Consider the following 18473-nt stretch of genomic DNA (forward strand, 5'->3'; position numbering starts at 1 on the left):
ATCATTAAGTGCATGTTTTCAAATTATTTTCCACATAGGGAAAGTAGAATTTTTCATCTCTCTTTACCATTTGATTATTATTCAGCAAGGTGGCTTAAGTTGTCTTTTGCAATGTAAAGTATTTGAAAGATCTGATGGCTTGATATTTCTCCTGCCATTTAAGGGAGCAATCACTTAATGCAGACCAGTTGCCCCTTAATGATACCCTTCTCTTCATCTCCGCCCAGGCAACATAGTACTTGAAATCAGTGTGGTTAAGAAGTGGTTTAATTCTTTTCCATGCATGCTTATTATTGGTAAAGCTCCAATTCTGATCTGTGCTAGTGATTTAAAACTTCAGAGGCTGGAGAGGGTTAACACAAGGCATTATTTGTCTGTATGTGTCCAAATATGCATGTGACATAGCTTATTGCCATGTGGCTAGAGCTTTAGGTTTGACTCAGTTTGTCTTCTAGCACAAGAATTTGCCAGAAACTTAGGTTGCTTGTAATTATCCGGGGGGGGGGGGGGGGACTATAGTGTTAAGGGAGACCTTATGGTATTTGAGCATTTTAGATGTTAACAAGAATAGGATGCTGGGCTTCTGGTAGCTGAGTGTAGCCTTTAAGGGGGTGATGAGTAGGGATTGCCTTTAGATTGTTTTAGGAAGCCAAGAAGCTTGCATCCACTTCAACTGCAGCACCACCTAGTGTCCAATAACTCTGCTTTACTGTTTTGGAATGAAATGTGTGTAACTAGATTTTGATGGAAACGGTGTAGGGCAGAGCTTTCCAAACTGTGTCTCGCACAAACGCTCCCCACACTCCTCCTGAGGCTGGAAAGGGGTTAGTTTAACTTTTGGTTTACTAGTAAAACTGAATTACTGTGTCGTGAAACGATGCATGTCTAAACAATGTGCCACTAACATGAAAAGTTTGGAAAGCTCTGGAGTAGGGGAACCGTGGGTAAGAAAATGAGATTCACTGCTAGCTAATATGTCCCTGCTTTGGTTTGGTTCATGTTTAGCTTACAGATTCTTGTAGAGATGGTGTTCACAAATCAACCTTCAGAAGACGATAGCAGAGCCTAGCACATTCTTTGGCTGGTCTGTAGCTAGAAGAGTCCTACACTTTGGAAAGTGAAGAATTTTGATGTCAGTGACTAGTACAGAATTAACCATTCCTCATCTTTTTAATTCTATATATAGCTTTCATAATCTTTTGCATAGTTTTTGGTTTTGGTTTTGATTCCTGGGGGAACATTTTTTCAGCCCAAGGGTTATATTTTTTTATGGGCAATCCCGTGGGGTGGGGGCACATGCCAGTGGTGGAAGGAGCTATTGGGCAGAGCACTGAATGTAAGTTTTACCCTTTGTCCAGTAGGCTAAATTCTAAACATACTTGCACACCCCTCTCTATCCTCCACCCTCTCAAGCCAGAGTCATCATCAGAATTCAGGGATATATTCCAGCCAGGCAAAAACACTGAGGGGGTGTGTGAGTAAGTCCCAGGGAAGGATGTGCTCTGGAGAAGGAGGGAGAGGAGTGGGTGTGGCTTGGGGGAGGTCCCATAGGTTAGACCAGGGGTCTGCAACCCGCGGCTCCGGAGCCGCATGTGGCTCTTTTACACCTTTGCTGCGGCTCCGGGGCAGATACTAGCGAGGGGAGGAGGCGCATTGTGTGCCCCGACACTCCCCACTGTGGCGGGCGCCGTACTGGCTGTGACGTCGCATGAGGGTGGTGCGTGCGTTAGTCACGCACCGTCCCGACGTCACCTTCCCACCCGCTGTCAGATCGGACATTAAGGTAAGAAACAATATATGCAGTGTTATATTTGTTTTAAATGTAGTAATGGTTTTGTGACTCCCAGTTTTTTTCCCTTCGGAAACGGGTCCAAGTGGCTCTTTTTGTCTTTAAGGTTGCAGACCCCTGGGTTAGACAGAGAGGCCTGAAGAGCCACATTTGGTCCCTGGGCCTGATTTTCCCCTCCCGTCCCATGTTCTTCATTATGCTTATTTAAATATGTGTGTTGTTTTGGTTCTAACTCAGCTTGCTTGGTGTTACATCTATATTAAGAAATGTTAATTTTTGTATTCTTTTAAATTAGATTATTAATATCCCATCCTCCCACTCTGTGCACAGTGCTTGAGGTGGCTTTGTTGTTGTTGTTGTTTAGTTGTGTCCAACTCTTCATGACCCCATGGCCCAGATCACGCCAGGCACTCCTGTCTTCCACTGCCTCCCGCAGTTTGGTCAAACTCATGCTGGTAGCTTCGAGAACACTGTCCAACCATCTCGTCCTCTGTCATCCCCTTGTCCTAGTGCCCTCAATCTTTCCCAGCATCAGGGTCTTTTCCAGTGAGTCTTCTCTTCTCATGAGGCAGCTTACAAAAATATAAAAACCAGAATCCTAAAGCAGTACAGAAATAAGAGCACAAGCATTCTAAATACAAACACTACTACTGCTAAAACAATCAGGATGGCCTTCCTGAATAATAAAAATCTTGGTCTTGATGGAAGACAGAAAAAGAAGGACCCAAATGTATTTCCTGAGGTAGGAAGTTCTTTAACTAGATATAAAGTTCTCTTATACACAGCATCTAATCTTGCCTGGGACATTGTTGAGAGTTAAAGAAGAGCCTTTGCAACAGATCTTACGTAGTGAGCAGGCTGGTGTTGGAGTTGGGTTTTATTTTTATGCCTGGCAGCTTTTAGTGTTGTGGATGCAGCTTTGTGGAATCAGGCCTAGATTGAACTTAGACAAGTGCCTAGCATTTTTGTTATTTGGTGGCTGTTGAATACATCTTTTAAAGAGTACTTTCCTTCAAGATTAACTCAGCCATTTTATATTACATATTATACGGAATCTGCATAATTTGATGTTTTTAAGATCTATTTTTTAGATAGTTATGGACTGGCAACTCGCAACGTATGTGCATTTAGCTTGCACATTCAGTTTTATGCACTTGCCTAAAACATTAAAAAATAGAAAGGGTGTGTGTGTCAGAGGAAAAAGACTTTGGCAGTCCTACCTGCCATTGAACCCAATGTGTATTGACTATATGCAGTCTTGGCTTTGGCACTATTCCCAGAACATAACCCTAGTGTAAGTTAAGAATCACCTGCATGTACATTTTTTTTGATATTCCTGTTGTACACTGCTATGGAAACATTTGCTGGGAAGTAGTATATAAATATTTAAATGAACATGCAACTAACTTTCCCACAGTTGCCCATGCCCAGAGTGACTCACAATAAAGCTGAAATGCAGCATCTTATCTGAAAAACCAGTTTGTCCCACAACATTACAGAAACAAAAAAGTCTTCAATAAACAAATTGTAGCATAAATTCAGTATCACAGTAAAATCATATGAAATGCAAAAACAGCATTAACCTAGCCCAACCCACACAGCTATTCCTGGTCTCCTTGCACCAAGACACCACAGCAGCCTAAATTTAAATAGAGAAAGGTCCCTATAGCTTAGTGGCTCAGCACATGCTTTGCATCCGAAAGCTCCAAATATATCTGAGAAACTCTCCTGTCTGAAACCTTGGAGAGCTCCTGCCAGTCAACGCTGTGACTCTATATGGCAACTTCACAGACCAGGCTAGAATATTCATAGCTGCCTCCCTAATCTCTCCTCCAAGGAGGCCCTGGTAGCAGCCAAGGGGAAATGTTGGGGAGTAGTAATGATGTTAAGGCTTCCTGACCCAGCTTTCTAGTGATAGTCTTATTGAGAGAAGGCAGTCTTTTAAATAGCCTGGACCCAAGCCATTCATTGCAAAACATTTATGACAATATTTAAAGATCTTACCGTATTTTTTGCCCTATAGGACGCACCGGCCCATAGGACGCACCTAGTTTTTTTTGGGGGGGGGGGAATAAAGGAATTTTTTTTTATTCCCCCCCCCCCCCAGCCGCGGATGTCTACCCGAAGCGCGGGGCGCTCTGCTTCAGCGCGCCCTGGGCTCTGTGCAGCAGGCTGCTATCCGCAGCCTAGGGAGCCCTGCGGGAACTCCCACAGGGCTCCCTAGGCTGCGTATATCTGCCCAAAGCACGGGCGCTCTGCTTCGGCGCGCCCCGCGGTCCGGGCAAGCAGGCTGCGGATATCTGCCCGAAGCGCGGGGTGCTCTGCTTCGTTGCAACCCGCGCTCCATGCAGCAGGCTGCTATCCGCAGCCTAGGGAGGCCTGCAGGAACTCCCGCGGGCTCCCCAGGCTTGCTGATAGCTTCCTGAAGCCTGGAGAGCGAGAGGGGTTGGTGCGCACCGACCCCTCTCGCTCTCCACGCTTCAGCGAAAGCCTGCATTCGCCCCATAGGACGCACACACATTTCCCCTTCATTTTGGGAGGGGGAAAAGTGCGTCCTATAGGGCGAAAAATACGGTAATTATTCCAGTGAAATTCCATATGGCTACTTGGGGTATTTGCCCTCTTTCCCTTGACCTTTGCCCATCCCTTCCATCTACTGCTTCACTATTTCCCCCTTTCTTTTCTTCAAAGAATTCTTACATCAATACTGACATGGTAAGTCATAATCTTGAGTTTAAAAAAAGAAAAGGACATACATGTGTTCATGTGGCACAAATCCTGTGTCTGCTCAGAAGTAAGCCCCACCTAATTAACTTGGGCTTACTCCCAGGAAAGTATGCGTCTAGGATTGGAGCTTGTTCCTTGTGCATTAGTGTGTTTACTAGCTTACATTCTAAACTACCAAGTACAGCTGGATGAACATCGGGCTGTAAGATGGTGGTATTTAAACGTCTACTAAAATACATATCATGACCAATCAAATAATATACAAATATTGGTTTCTGCCTTATAAAAGAGACAGAATAATAAAACATTAGTAAGCTCATCAGTCATACATGCCACAAAGTGCAATATCTAGAAACACTGGATCAGAAAACCAATGCAGCCTGATCCAAGAATCCACCTCCTCACCATAGCTGTCAATTTTCCCCATTTTTAAAGGGAAAATCCTATTCAGAATAAGGGAATTTCCCTTTAAAAAATGGGAAGCGTTGACAGCTATGCCCCCACCAAACAAATCTCACTAAGGACAACCAACCAACCAAACGCTAGGCCACCGCCAACCTCTCTCCCCACCAAGGAAATATAACAAGCGAACAGAAAGAGAACCCACACAAGTGACGCTGACACAAAACCCCACACCTACAGTGGAAGAAGAGAAGCATTGCCACCCCACTCCCCATCCCCCCTCCCCCTTTTTTCTTTCCAGCCTTATACTGTATGCAACACTAATGTCTCGCAACAAATGAAACTGATCTGTAGAAAACTAAGAAATCTTTAATAAAAAATATTTTTTTAAAAAAGGAAAGAAAACCAATGCAGCCAACTGTTCCTAAACAACTGTTCTGGATAGAGAAATGTCCTTTAAAAAAGAGAACTACCGAAAGACTCTTTAATCAGTACCATTAAAATCATCCTGCATGGATGGCTTTGAGGAACTTTGTGCAGAACGCATGGTTTCTCCACTTTTATAGTCTGCCTATTTTAAGGTTCACTACTCCATTTGCTCTCAAACTATTTATGCCAAAGTTTAGGCTTTAGAGCTCTATGGGAGCTCAGGCTGATTAACTCTGTTTTAAAGGACACTTCTTGATCATGAGCATTCAAATGATTGAAATACTAATTTGTAGCAGTAGAACCTAGGCTTGCATTGCTTAACATCAAATGCCTATATAAGTAATGATTGGAGGTTGGCTGTCTTTGCGTGGTACAAAGAATAATCACATGGTTTCGCCCAGAAAAGTAACATATAACTTTACTTTCCTATTCATTAGTGAAGCAACACATAACCAAATGATTAATGCTTAAGACGATGTAAAATGCTTTCTTGTATGAGATATGTCAAATCAGTGATGATAGTGGGTTTGGGGAAATGTTTGCTCAAGGCAGTAACTGGGATGGAGATTTATATGATTGTAAAGATAAGCTGAACTGATCTTTTTTAAGTGTGGTTTGTTGAGCTGAAAGTGAGTCATAGGCCTGGCTGACTCAGGGGCACACCTGTTGCATTAACATTTTTGCAGTTCGTTTGTTGCCTTTCCTTTAGAAAACTGGCATAAAATGAATTTAAAATAGTGAAAACATTACAGACACTGGGATAGTTAAACTGTGACCATATGCAAAGCAAACACACATTTGAGTCTGTTAAGATAGGTAACAGTGGTTCAGATGTTAGGTTCAGTGGAATAAAATCTATGTTCAGATGTAGCCCTTAGTACCATAGGGTTATCTTGGATGCTGTACTATATGTTCTAGAGATATTAATTGCCCTTGGATGAATGAGGTAATTATTCTTCTTATCTTCAGAATATATTGTTGAACTGGGGCAGAATTTAGCCTAAGTTCAGCATTTTTAGATCCCCCAATTCCAGTGGAGCTAAGCATGTAGTTAGCTGTCACCACTGAAATCAATGGGGCTTTAGCTTTGACTAAATTTTAGTCCTAATGTTTCTACTCAAACACTTTATGGCATTTGGACTTATGTTCTTGTATTGATTTGAAACACTTTAACCCCCTTTTTAGCCAAAAGGTTCCTAGAGCAGCATACTAAAATGAGCAGTAAGACATTATAATGGCAGAACAACCCAAACCTCCTTTGCTGAGGAAGTGAATTGAGTGGAGGTTGCATCTGCCCAGCCCTACAGGCCTCCATCAGCCTCCTGCTAGACACCACCTTCAGAGTGATACATGGAGCTCTTCCTTCCACCCTCATCAGATCTCTAGCTTATGAAATCTCTTCCATCCATATGACCATGATATTATAAGCTGAATCTTCTCATTGCTATGACATTAGCAGAGCTGGCCCAGTCATTAGGCAGGGTGAGGCTGCTGCCTCAGGTGACAGAAGCCCCTGCAGATGGCACACGCATTGGGTGCCTTGCCACTTCTGCCAGCGGCGCCAATTTTCAGCAAGATCACATCCATTTGGGGCAAGATCTCACCTGAAATTGTGTGAGATCTTTTGGAGCGGACAAGATCTCACACAAATTTGAGCAAGATTTCACCCAAAATTGGCATGAACTTGCCTGAAATAGGCACCGCTGGTGGCGTCTCTTTGCCAGCAGAGATGTGTCAAGGCAGGCGGTGGTTGCAAGAACAAGTAGGTGGTGGTGGGAACGGTGGCAGTGGGAGGGCAAGGTTGCACTTCCTGTTTACTCTCAAGCAGCGGAATGAGATGCACCACTCCTGAATAGTAATCTTGTTCAACTGCAAATTCCAGTACTAATGTAACTGTAGCATTAAACAACTAAAACCAGTCATTGCCTGAGTTCCACATTGAGCACCCCAGTCCTCACCATGCCATTATATATATTGGCAGCTCAATAACTGATCCATGCCAAGGATAAGAGGCATCTGAAGGCATGAAGAACACATTTCAATATGAAAGAAGAAACATTTTGGGGGCTGCCTCCCTGCTTATCATGTTAGAGCAACAGGAGAGGCATGGGCTTCTGAGACTATGTTTAGAGATGTTGTGGTGGCTAACGGTTGCAGTCTTTTATTGGCAGGACCAAATTCCACTCTCTAGAGCTCTTGTTCAGTTATTGAGCTGGTTCACAAGTAATATTAAACCACATTTGAAGCATGAGTGTCCTGCTCCTTCTCTGTCTCTGGTTGTGGAGCACAGGAGAATAAAGCTAGGAACAAGCCTGAATCTGATTTATTGTTATGTGTGAACCCAGGGTCATACAGGACCCGATTTGTTTCTTTCCAACCAAACCAGGAGCAGGAAGCCATAAGGAACATTGGTTACGGCTTGTGGTTTCCCATGTAGTGACAAGGTCTGGCTCATGGGTAGGCAAACTAAGGCCTGGGAGCCGGATCTGGCCCAATCGCATTCTAAATCCGGCCTGCGGATGGTCCAGGAATCAGCGTGTTTTTACATGAGTAGAATGTGTGCTTTTATTTAAAATGCATCTCTGGGTTATTTGTGGGGGATAGGAATTTGTTCTTCCCCTCCCCCTTCAAAATATAGTCTGGCCCCCCACAAGGTCTGAGGGACAGTAGACCGGCCCCTGGAAAAGTTTGCTGACCCCTGGTCTGGCTTGTTGCTGCCTTATACCTTCCTCCATGTGGCACAGTCAGGAGCAGGGGCACGCAAAAGCGCTTGTGCATTTTAAACTGTGGTTTAACATGGCATGTAAACCAGGCCAAACTGAGGACACTTGCGCCAGAGCTTATACTTCAAATTCTGTATAAGCAAGCCCAGCCGTCATGGACTGGCTTGATGCAGGGGAGTGAGGGGAGGCATCTGCCAGGGAAAGAAGGCTCAGAGCCAGGGGAGTGGTGGTGGGATGATAGTGAGGGAGCAGAGGGAGCAGACTGGAGGGAGGAGGTGTTGGAAGCTGAAGAGGTCACAGGGCTTAGTGAGCAGGAAGAATTTCTGGCCATGAGCAGTCAAGAATCACAGGCAGAAGCAGAGGCTGGAGAGGAGGGGGGGGTTCAAGAGGCAGAAATGAGGCAAGCTGCTGAAGAAGCCTTCCTGTCCTGCTGCAGCCAGCCCCCGCCCGCCCCCCAGTCTCCCAGAACCCAAAGGGGTATGAAGAGGGCAGAGGAAAGACAGGCAAGATGAAGGCGCCTCTGGTTGCTTGGGAAGGAACCAGGGGAGGAGGAACCTTAGAAAGTGGTGGGAAGGTGGGGACCTTTAGCCTCTGGACAAGTTGCTGTGCTCACTGGAGCTGAGCTGTTTTGAGCCTCCTTGAGACCAGCCTTCGGAAGAGGATGAGAGTTTGTTCAAGGCAGGCATGAGCGTAGCCAAGGGGAGCAGGGGAGGCAGCTGCCTCCCATCAAGTAAAACTATAGAAATACTTAACTAACTGACCAAACACGTTGATTCTGCCCCCCAACAAAAGTCCTCCCCCCAACAAAAATCCTGGCTACGCCCATGGCCAGGGGGGTGCAGTGGGGGCAGCTGCCCCTCTAAATCGAGTAAATAAATAGAAATACTAACTGACCAGTTGCGTCACAGATAACTTGGGCCTGCTCCCCCCAAATAAATCCTGGCTACGCCCATGAAGGCAGGCCCCACCTTTCTACAATGGATGGCAGTGGCCCTCAGTTAAGTTCTCAGTGGGTTTGCTCACTAATGTAGGGTATCATCCATTATATATACTGTTATTTGGCTGTACTTCTGGTATTGTAGGGTTGTTTTTTATGAAGCTCAATCCTATGCTTGTTGAATCAGAAGTAAGTTCCACACAGTTGGCACCTTAACAATTGTATTTAGGATTGCAGCCTTAAACTCTTCTTAACTGTTTGAGCCCTTGGAAAAAGGTGGGGAAGGAATTTAGGTAAACCTGTGAAGCTGCCCTATACTGAATCAGTCCAGCTGCTTCATCTAGCTCAGTATTTATCAACCTGGAAATGGATCTCAAGGTCTCAAGCAGACAATGACAAATTAATCCATTCCATGCATGATTTTATGTATGGGTGTGTGTGTGTGTGTGTGCGTGTGTGCGTGTGCGTGCGTGCTGTGCTGTGCTATGCTGTGCTGTGCTGTATGGAACAAGCAAAGCTAGACTTCCATGTGAGTATAAATGTTTGCATTAGAACAAAACAATAAAAGGGTGGAAAAAAGTATTTTAAATTTATTCTGTCCATTGGGTTGAATCTAGACTTGCCAGTTCATGAATGGAAGAGTCCTTCTATGAATGGAAATGAGTTTGATCCATTGGAGACTCCCACTTTTCAAATTTAACACTGCAACACCACTCCCCACTCTGTTCTGAAGGGTCTCCCAACCCCCCAGAGGAGGTTTGTAAAGACTGCAGGGTGAGGGAGAAGATGATGTTGGGAAACTGTGTACATGCAGCTACTCACACAGAGTCAATTAAGGTTTGGCAGACAGCCAGAAGGTCATGTGAAGGAGTAAGTCTGCCTGGTGGTAACAGAGACATGGAGACAGCTCCCTTATTGGTCAAGCTCTCTCAAGGGAGTGATAATTAATGGCCTACTAACTGGGGTGTGTTAGTTCAGTATTTCAGAGTTCAGAGGTTCAGAGTTCTGTGTGTCAGTGTAGGAGTTGTGAGTTGTGAGTCGTGTCAGAGAGAGCCAGCTAAAGATTCGTGTTCTGTTCCTGTAAATAGTCCACTGTATATAATAAACACCTAACTACAAGTTCCTGATTCCTGCTTCCTCTATCCTGTCTGCAGCCAAGTCGCCAATTGCTTCCGTGGATTCTGCGTTTACTCTGCTAGGTCTGGCTAAGGTTCTGCAACTAGTCAGAAAGTTGCGAAACACCAAATAGGTTTTGCCAATAGATGAATCTGGAAAACCTGCTTCCCCGCTTCCACCCATGGAGTTCATGGACTCCCACTCACTGCAACTCTGGATCCAACCCATTGTTCCATTAATTTGTATTTTGATTTGTGTGTCTGTGTGTTTTGATTATTTTGGTAAATTTTGTTTCCTATAAACTGATTCTCAGAATGTTTGTTCCATAGTGAGTAGAGCGGAACTTGCTTCCTGGGATATTTGCCTAGGTTTGTGATCTTCAGGTGTCTTCTCATTGGATGCTTGATAGTGTTTAATATTACAATAGTTGGAACAACAACATCATGAGGCCCCTAATTATCTGTCTGCTGTATGAAAAATTCTGTATAAATGATATTATTTATAATTCCCCCCCCCAAGAAAATTATATCCAGAAACAGGTTCAGGATGGCCCAAACACTTATTGACTGTGTGCTGATCCAGACAGGAATGAGAAGCCTTTGACCCTCCAGATGTTGTTGGACTCGGTGCTCAGCGATGGGAGTTGCAGTTCAGCAAATGACTGTGCATTTTTACATGCCACACTAACAGCCCAGATTAGTAGCATATTTGTGCCTAGCCTTGTCACCTGAAAGTTATTTTAAAGAGAGTGATTGTGAGCTTGAGAAATTCACAGAATTGTAAAAAAAAGAAAGAAAGTTCATATTAAGACCAGGAGGTGGAGACAATTGTGAACTACAAACAGTATGGATAGAGCAAACTGCACTGAACAGAAGGACAGGAAGCATAGAGTGCAAGGGCAGTATAACTTGTCAGATGTTTGAAATTGTGATACAGTAGTTTTGTAGCAATAATTTGATGGAACTGAAGCCAAAAATGTCCTATAAGGTGTTTCGAGATATGAGTTGATGAAAGAGATGTTTTTGTTGTTCATGGAAAATTAATTATTACTTATTTTGCAAAATATATAACGCAAAATACATTTCCCTCTGTTGCCTATATAGTATCTGTTTCCACTAGCTTCTGCTGGAAACTAATTAAAGTTTTTTGCTATTTATCCCCCTTATAGCTTTGAAAATTGACAGCAGTAGTTTAAATGAACAGAAAAGCAATGGAACCAGTTCAGAACCCAGTGCTTCATCTCCGGAAAGAAGAAGCCCTTTGTCAAGGTAAAGTCATTAAAGGCTTTCCTTCCTGAATAGTTTCAACCTAGTGATAAATGCCTCTAGAAAGTTAATGAAGCACTGGCAAGAATATTTTGATGGATGGCCTATGGTTCAGATTTGTGTTTCACTACAACAACTTAAAATTTTGTATACCTTACAAAATATTTGCATTAAAGCCAGGTATTGTTTTGCAGCTGTTGTTTTCTCATTTTAAGACTCAATTGACATCTCAGTGAACCACAAATTAGCGTGTACAGCTGCTCTCAGTAGGACTACTTAGAGACCAAACAATGGAAGTTGTCAGGAAAAGGGCAGACGTAAAACATAAAGTCTTGAAGAAATAAAGTGGTGTGTCATCTTCTGGGTGTTGCTGAGATGTAAATGAGCTTCAGCTCAAAACATATTTTTGTATCTTTGTAAAAGAAGAATTTGATACTAGATTATTTGTTACTTTCTTCTTTTGTATTTCCAAATTGAGAACATTTAATTAATGTCCTTGGGTTTTTTTCTAAAGAAATGCAATTTATCTTTTTTCAGTTCTTTAAGTAATGTTTTGTTACTTTTTTCTGTTAGCATGACTCAAATGACTAGCATTCAAGCGATAATAGCAAATGAAGTATGGTAAACAATTGTGGAATTTTACATTGGCTTTAGATTGTTACGTGATTATTTGTTAAAGCACATCCATTGCTTGGTTTTCTTTGTTTCTCCCTTCTTGGAAACACCCGTTTATAATACCTGATATATATGTGTATGTTTGCAGACATAGGGTGAGAATGCTTTTCACTGCTTTAAAATATCCTTGAAGATATATTTTGTTTTATCTTTTAAGGTTCTTAGAATTTGAGAAGAACTGGCCTTGGAACAAAAGTAGTTGGCCAGTATAATGTATAAATAGCATTATAATACATTACAAAATGTAACAGAAAATGTATTTTATGTCTGATTTTCAGGAGTTGGGGTTGGAAAGTAGTACCTTTAAAATATATTTGTTGAGGTATATTTGTTAACATTTTCTTTTCCTAAGGTAATTGTTATTTGAAGTAATGATATTCTGCAAAAGTAATATCTGTTGCCCAAAAAATTAAAATAGTTTTCAATTATTATTTCTTGTGTAGAAAGAACAAGCAAATGTGTAAACAACACAAACGTTTTCAAGAAGGGATGTTTTGCATTATGATATATGTCAGCAGTTTCTAGCATTTCTGAAATGCTGCTCATACAGCGCAGACTCTGGAGTATCAGTATTATTTCTGTAAATTTGTATGCACGGCAGAAAGATTTTTGGGACGCATTTATGACATCATATGATTTAATATCTTTGATCTTAGGAGAAAATACCATTTCTAGTACAGTATGAATTATTAGGGTTTCTTTTAATGAATAGTGTGCGTTTTAGCCTCCTCAATAACTTGGTAATAAAATACTTTTCAAAACCAAATCAGTTAGTAACACTTATAGCTTCACACTTGACATCCATCTTAGAAATATGTTTACAAACACAATGTAGGAATAAAGTGTGGAAGAATGGGAAATTGCTCAGGTGCTTATTTGCAGTTGGGACACAATGAAATTTCTTAGAGGCTGATGTCTAAGGATTCCACTTATTGTACTCACTTCTTGCGCTTTATTGCTTTTACAAGTGGTCTCGAAACTCAGTACTTGAAAATAAACATAACCGTCTAGTACCACTGTGGTACTTCCCCCCCCCCTCGCAGTGTTTAGTCACTGAGCTGATGAGTGGCCTCGAAAAATACCCTGATGGACCTAAATAATAATAAAAAAGGTTTCCTCTGATGTCCTACAGACAATAATTATGATGTGCTAGTTAAGCCCAAACTACAGCTGAGGGATTTTACTTTAAAGCAGAGGCTTGGGCGCAAAAATGCATTTATAGCTCTTTGTCTGGCACCTCATTATGCGTGGGCCTGATTCATTAAGTAATTGGTTTGCAGTTGTTTACATGAGTATTAAGGCTTTCTATTCAGTAGTCTTTGAGAGATACATTGTGCAAATGTTGCATGTTATGAATGCAGAATGAGGGGCAGCGGGCAAGCCCTATTGGCTAAACACTGCACTCTGTTGAAAAGCAAGAGAAAGAGATTGGGTGCTGCTTTGCATAGCAATGACTTTCTTAATAAGCTTTACAGATTAATACACACAAGCTATAAAAGATGCAAAGAGATACTCTTAGCACATTTATCCATGCTCATCTCACTATTATGGCACTGGAGATGGGAAGAATTGAGTGCTTTCATATTCGCTTTTCTTTTTTCAGTGCAACTTCGGTGCATGAGACTTAATAGAATCCAATGTTTATTGTATTATAAATCATGGGGGAAGTAGGCAGGCCTGCAACAGTTTATTATTAAAGATTCTTTCAATGTAAATCTTTTTCCACCATTGTGTGTCCTACAGCAAAATCATTTTGTGGTTGAGTGGGGATGAAAGGCATAATGTACGAAGGAGTGAGTCTTAATAGGAAGCTGCTCTCCGATTGAAGGCCACTTGTTCCCTTTTGTCTGGAGGTGCATGCCGCAGCTTCCTCTTCTCCAGCAAATATTACCCCTTGGATCCTAGCTTAAAATCGCTTTCTCACAAGATTTCTGCAGCTTGATACAAATACGTTTAAACTGAGATGTGAATTTGTTAATTGATAGATTATATATTCTCAAAGGAATCAAAATAATTATTTTGCAGAATGGGTTTTCTTAGTGTTTTAATCTCTAAGCCAATGGCTGCAGCGCAATGTGTGTGGCATTTTGTAGTTCTGTAGCAATATAGTCAGCCAGCGGAGGTCAGTAGCATTCTATTGTTGCAGCTTTAGGCTAGATGCAATGCCTTTTTCCTTTGGCTTCTTCGCTTTGCAACATTTGATAGTTAAAGAGCTAAATTAGGGACCCAAATGCTGATATATTCCACTTGTAAAATAATGTGCACTGTTGACTTTAAGTTGGATTCCAGAAGTAAGCCATTAAGTTGGTTTTCAAATTTACTCCTTAAACAGAAGCTAATTTTAAAAACGTTTTTCACTTGACTAAATCACTGGTTATCAGTGATGGTTGTTTGTGTTAATGACTTCAAATTGTAATGTTTAAGACATCTATGCAATGAATGTGCCTCTAATAAGCGCCTTGGCTCATTCTTTGCAGACAATCATAATGGCCATTGGGGGTCACTCTTTCTTTGCTAAATTTCAACAGCTTTAATTCTTAGTCTCTTTCTAAACCAGATGTAAATTGTTCAGTATAATCATTGTGGCACTTTATTTCATTCTTCCCTATTGTAATTGTTTGGATAGGGGAAGGAGTATTTTGTGCACAGATATATCACCCAAACTTAGGAATGTGCCTATTGAAATATTGTGTTTAATTTTATATATGATGCCCATTAGGCATTTCGTTCTTTTTTTAAATACGATTTTATTAAAGCTTTTTCATAATACAATAAGATAAAATAAACTCATCTAAATAAAAAACAAAAACAGAGAAAGAAAGAGAGAAGAAAACACAGAACCTACTCCCAAAGGCAGCTCTTAACCCTTGTCACTCACAGAAAGTGGTGGACCCTCCCAGCTCTCACCTGGGAGATCTTCTCTTCCTTGCCTCTCACTCAGGGTCCTTCCACCACCTATCCATCACCTTCATGTGAGTATAATCCTTGGTCCCCAAGGGAGGAGACTAAAGAAAAAAAGAAAAGAAGAGGGGGGAAAGGAGAAAGTTAAATAAAAGGACTTCTGATTTTCTGTCTGTTAGCTACATAAAATAAATTATTCAAAACATTCACTCTGGGATAACATCCAACTGTTCTGCTTTCTGTTAAGCAATAATTTCCCAGTCTCCAGGCCCAGATGTCTCAGATTTGTTTATTTTCCTTTTCACACAAAAAGTAAAAAAGTGGTTCTCTAATTATTAGTAGTATAACAAATGTCAGCAATGGTTTTTCTCTAATCAAACATATCAGCTTTGCCTACAATAACTTCAACAACCATTCCTCCATACTAAACAATAATAAATCTTTCTTATTTTGCCCATGTAAGAGTCTCACTGTGCTCATATATTAAAATGATATTCCATAGGTTTTTCTTGTTATGTATCCATTAATTTGCACCCAGTTCTGTATCTTCCATTCCCATTTCTAGTTGTGTTTACTGTGGTTTTCCATCCTTATCTAAAAAATTATCTCTTCCATTTATGCTTCTTCCATTCTTTTTCTAAGAAAAGCACCAGAAATTTTGTAGTTTTTTCCTCTGAGTTCACTCCAAGTTATACACAGAGCCCTTTCACTCTCAGCTCTATCAATGCCAAATCAAGATGTCTCTCCACATCTCCATCTCTCAATCCAGGGCTCATTCCGCTCCTCCAGAATCACAACTCCACCATTTGGCTGTTTCATTCCTCCAAACACCCCTGTGAAGGACTTTTCCATTTCACCATCTCTTCCCTCCAACTCTACCATTTCACCCTTCTGATCTGCCAATCTTTTATTCATATTCTTCTCCAAAGTCTCTGTGTCTGTGTGATTTTGCTTTCCATTTCATTCGTCTCTGGTTTACTTGCATTCCCCATTCCATTTTCCATTTAATCATTCTTAGTTCTAATCAATTTTATTTGCTCATCAAACATTTGCTAAAGGATGCTAACAGTCAGCAGAATGTCCAGAGGTATATTTGCCGTACTGATTGTTTTTGATCTTATTAATAATTCAGTCTCATTACATCACCTGTCTCCACCTTAAGATTTTCACAGTCTTATCTCTTACTAAAATAAACACATTCCTTTCCCATGGAGGAAGTATCAAGTGGCAGAGTTACTTTCGATTTCTAAGCAACACTTTCATCAATAAAAAAATCATAGCATACAGAACTCTTCTGTTTTTAAAACTTTCTTGACTCAAACCATTAAAGCAGGCCTTTTTTCTGCTTTCAGCCCTTTTACGATCGACTTCCCTTCTTATTGAAGTCAGAAAGTAGCTCATGCTCCAAATGTAAATTTCCACTGGCAGACAGATAAATCTTTCTCAGTCATAAATTATAACTGTCTCAGAAATAATTAAGAAAGGAAACCTTTTGCAGATCCCATGCCCATCTCGTGGGTTTTGGGTGAGATCCTCAGCTCACAAGTTGCTTAACTTTGTTTCCAGGAGCTGACAGTTTCTTGGTCTCTTGACACAGAAAACTGCTTTTTCAGAGCATCAGAAGTTATTTCCCTGCTAACTCTTTTCTCTACAGTGAATTTGATAGCCAAGACTTATGTCTGGCTATCCTCAATCAGCACGTAATCATCTCCGTCAGCAGCTTGCCGACAAAAGATGCTTAATCTGCCATGATCCTCCCCCGGAAGTCAATAGGCGTTATGTCTGAGGTTCCACCCCTACCCCCCAAGTTTGTTGTTTTGTTGGCTAACTAATGCAAATAATTACTTTGGGTATCTTCCTGTTTCATCTCTTTCACCATATCTCTTGAAGTTCCTTCATCTGTCTTGCCCAAGGACAGGGAGACAGGGAAACTGTTGGACTACAGTTCTCATCAGCCTCAGCTGGCATGGTCAGTGGACAGGGTTTATGGGAGTTGTATTCCAGCAACATCTGGAGAAGCCCAGATTCCTATCCCTAATCGAGTCCCTTTCTCCCACACCTCTCTTGGCCTCTGTGCCTCAGTCCTCCACTGATTCTTCTGTACAAGCTATTGTACAAAAAGAGAGAATATAAATTGGGAAGTCCTATATGCAGCTGTAGTTTATTTCCTCCTCCCGATCATGATCAATAGAAGAAAACATAGAACAAAAACAGGGAAGAAAATGCTGCTTTGAAGGCAGTTGAAGTCATCCATGCTGTATGCCTTCCTGATTCCACACACATACCCCCACATATTTCAAGACTGCACCTCTTCCACTTGAGTTTTGTTGCAGTATCTGTGATAGTATGTTCCTTTTTAAAAAAAAAAATTTTTTTTATTAACAGGCCAATCACATCACATTATCATATCACATTAGTTCCAAATTGTACAGCCAAATTTTAAATTTTGTTGGGCGTGCCCATACATCAAGCTTGGCTCGAGTCCAAAACAGCGTCACTTATCTTACTGCTTTCATTAGACAGTTCTGTCTGTGATAGTATGTTCCTAACACTGTATGTGGAGGGCTTGCTTGGAATACTGAGGACCAAATAAAATATGATGGCAAAAGGGATGTGCAGCTGAGGGGTACTGAATGCTTCCTTCCCTTATCTTCCTGAAGTTCCTTGCCCTCAGGCACTACTGACCAGTGCGGCTTACTTCCAGCATCTGACCGAAGCTGGAAAGAAAAAGGAGTTTTGTTGATGGGGAGGCAGAGTGTCAGTAAAGGGTGACAAAAATGCAGAAATGTTGCCCTACTTAAATGAGGGGGGGGCTATCAACCTCACAATAGAAATGATCATGGGAGCAGGAAATTATGTGTAAGCTACACAAAATGGGTGCACTACTTCAGACACTGCTTTGAAAAAGCTGGGATACAATTCGCAGCATGAAAGGCAGATTGAGGAGGGTGGTACATAAAGTACACATTATGTGCAGTTGCATGCTTCTTTTCCTCACTGGTTCTCTCCACCCCACCACAAAAAGAGAACACATAGGAGATTAGAATTATGATCAGAGAACCTATAAGAATAGTTGCCTAACTCTTTCCCTGCTGGTTATTTGTGAAGCAGCCGCTTCCCCCCATCACTTTTCCCTTCAAGATTTCAATTTCCTGGAAGTGCTTTTTGGGGAGTGGGGGCAGGGAGAAGACTTATGCAACAACTTAGCCCTGAGGAATTGGACTTAGGTTCATCAAAGTTGAAGATAGATGTGTGAAAAAGAAAATCTTTGAATTGTGCTTCACAAATAGGTTTTGTATTAAATCTGGAGTAAACTCACCTAGAAGATATTGTTCTGCAATATTATTCTCTCAATTTTAATTTGCCCTTTTCCATCTTCTTTCTGTGGAGAAATTATTTATCTTTAATTATGAAACAAGCACAGTGTCAGATTGTGATGTTCTTGATTGTATTTGCTAGTTTCTAAATGTAAGCATTAGCTGTTAGCAGGCTTCTCACCTGTTTTCTCC

At 41.4% G+C, this 18473-nt stretch overlaps 1 protein-coding gene across 11 annotated transcripts in view; it reads left to right on the top strand.

The window, feature by feature from the left end:
- The window catches only part of KIZ (kizuna centrosomal protein), a 61990-nt gene that overhangs the window by 37524 nt on the left and 5993 nt on the right, over positions 1-18473 (top strand). For all 11 annotated transcript variants that reach the window (XR_014529605.1, XM_083519304.1, XM_083519295.1 and 8 more), the window contains one exon: positions 11292-11391. Coding sequence is in view for 10 of the 11 variants with exons in the window: in XM_083519304.1 (XP_083375430.1) it covers positions 11292-11391 (100 nt within the window). In the remaining variant the exon portion in view is untranslated. The remainder of the gene's footprint in view (positions 1-11291; positions 11392-18473) is intronic.

This window comes from Podarcis liolepis, assembly GCF_965112155.1.
Source record: "Podarcis liolepis genome assembly, chromosome: 8".
NCBI classification, from domain to species: Eukaryota; Metazoa; Chordata; class Lepidosauria; order Squamata; family Lacertidae; genus Podarcis; species Podarcis liolepis.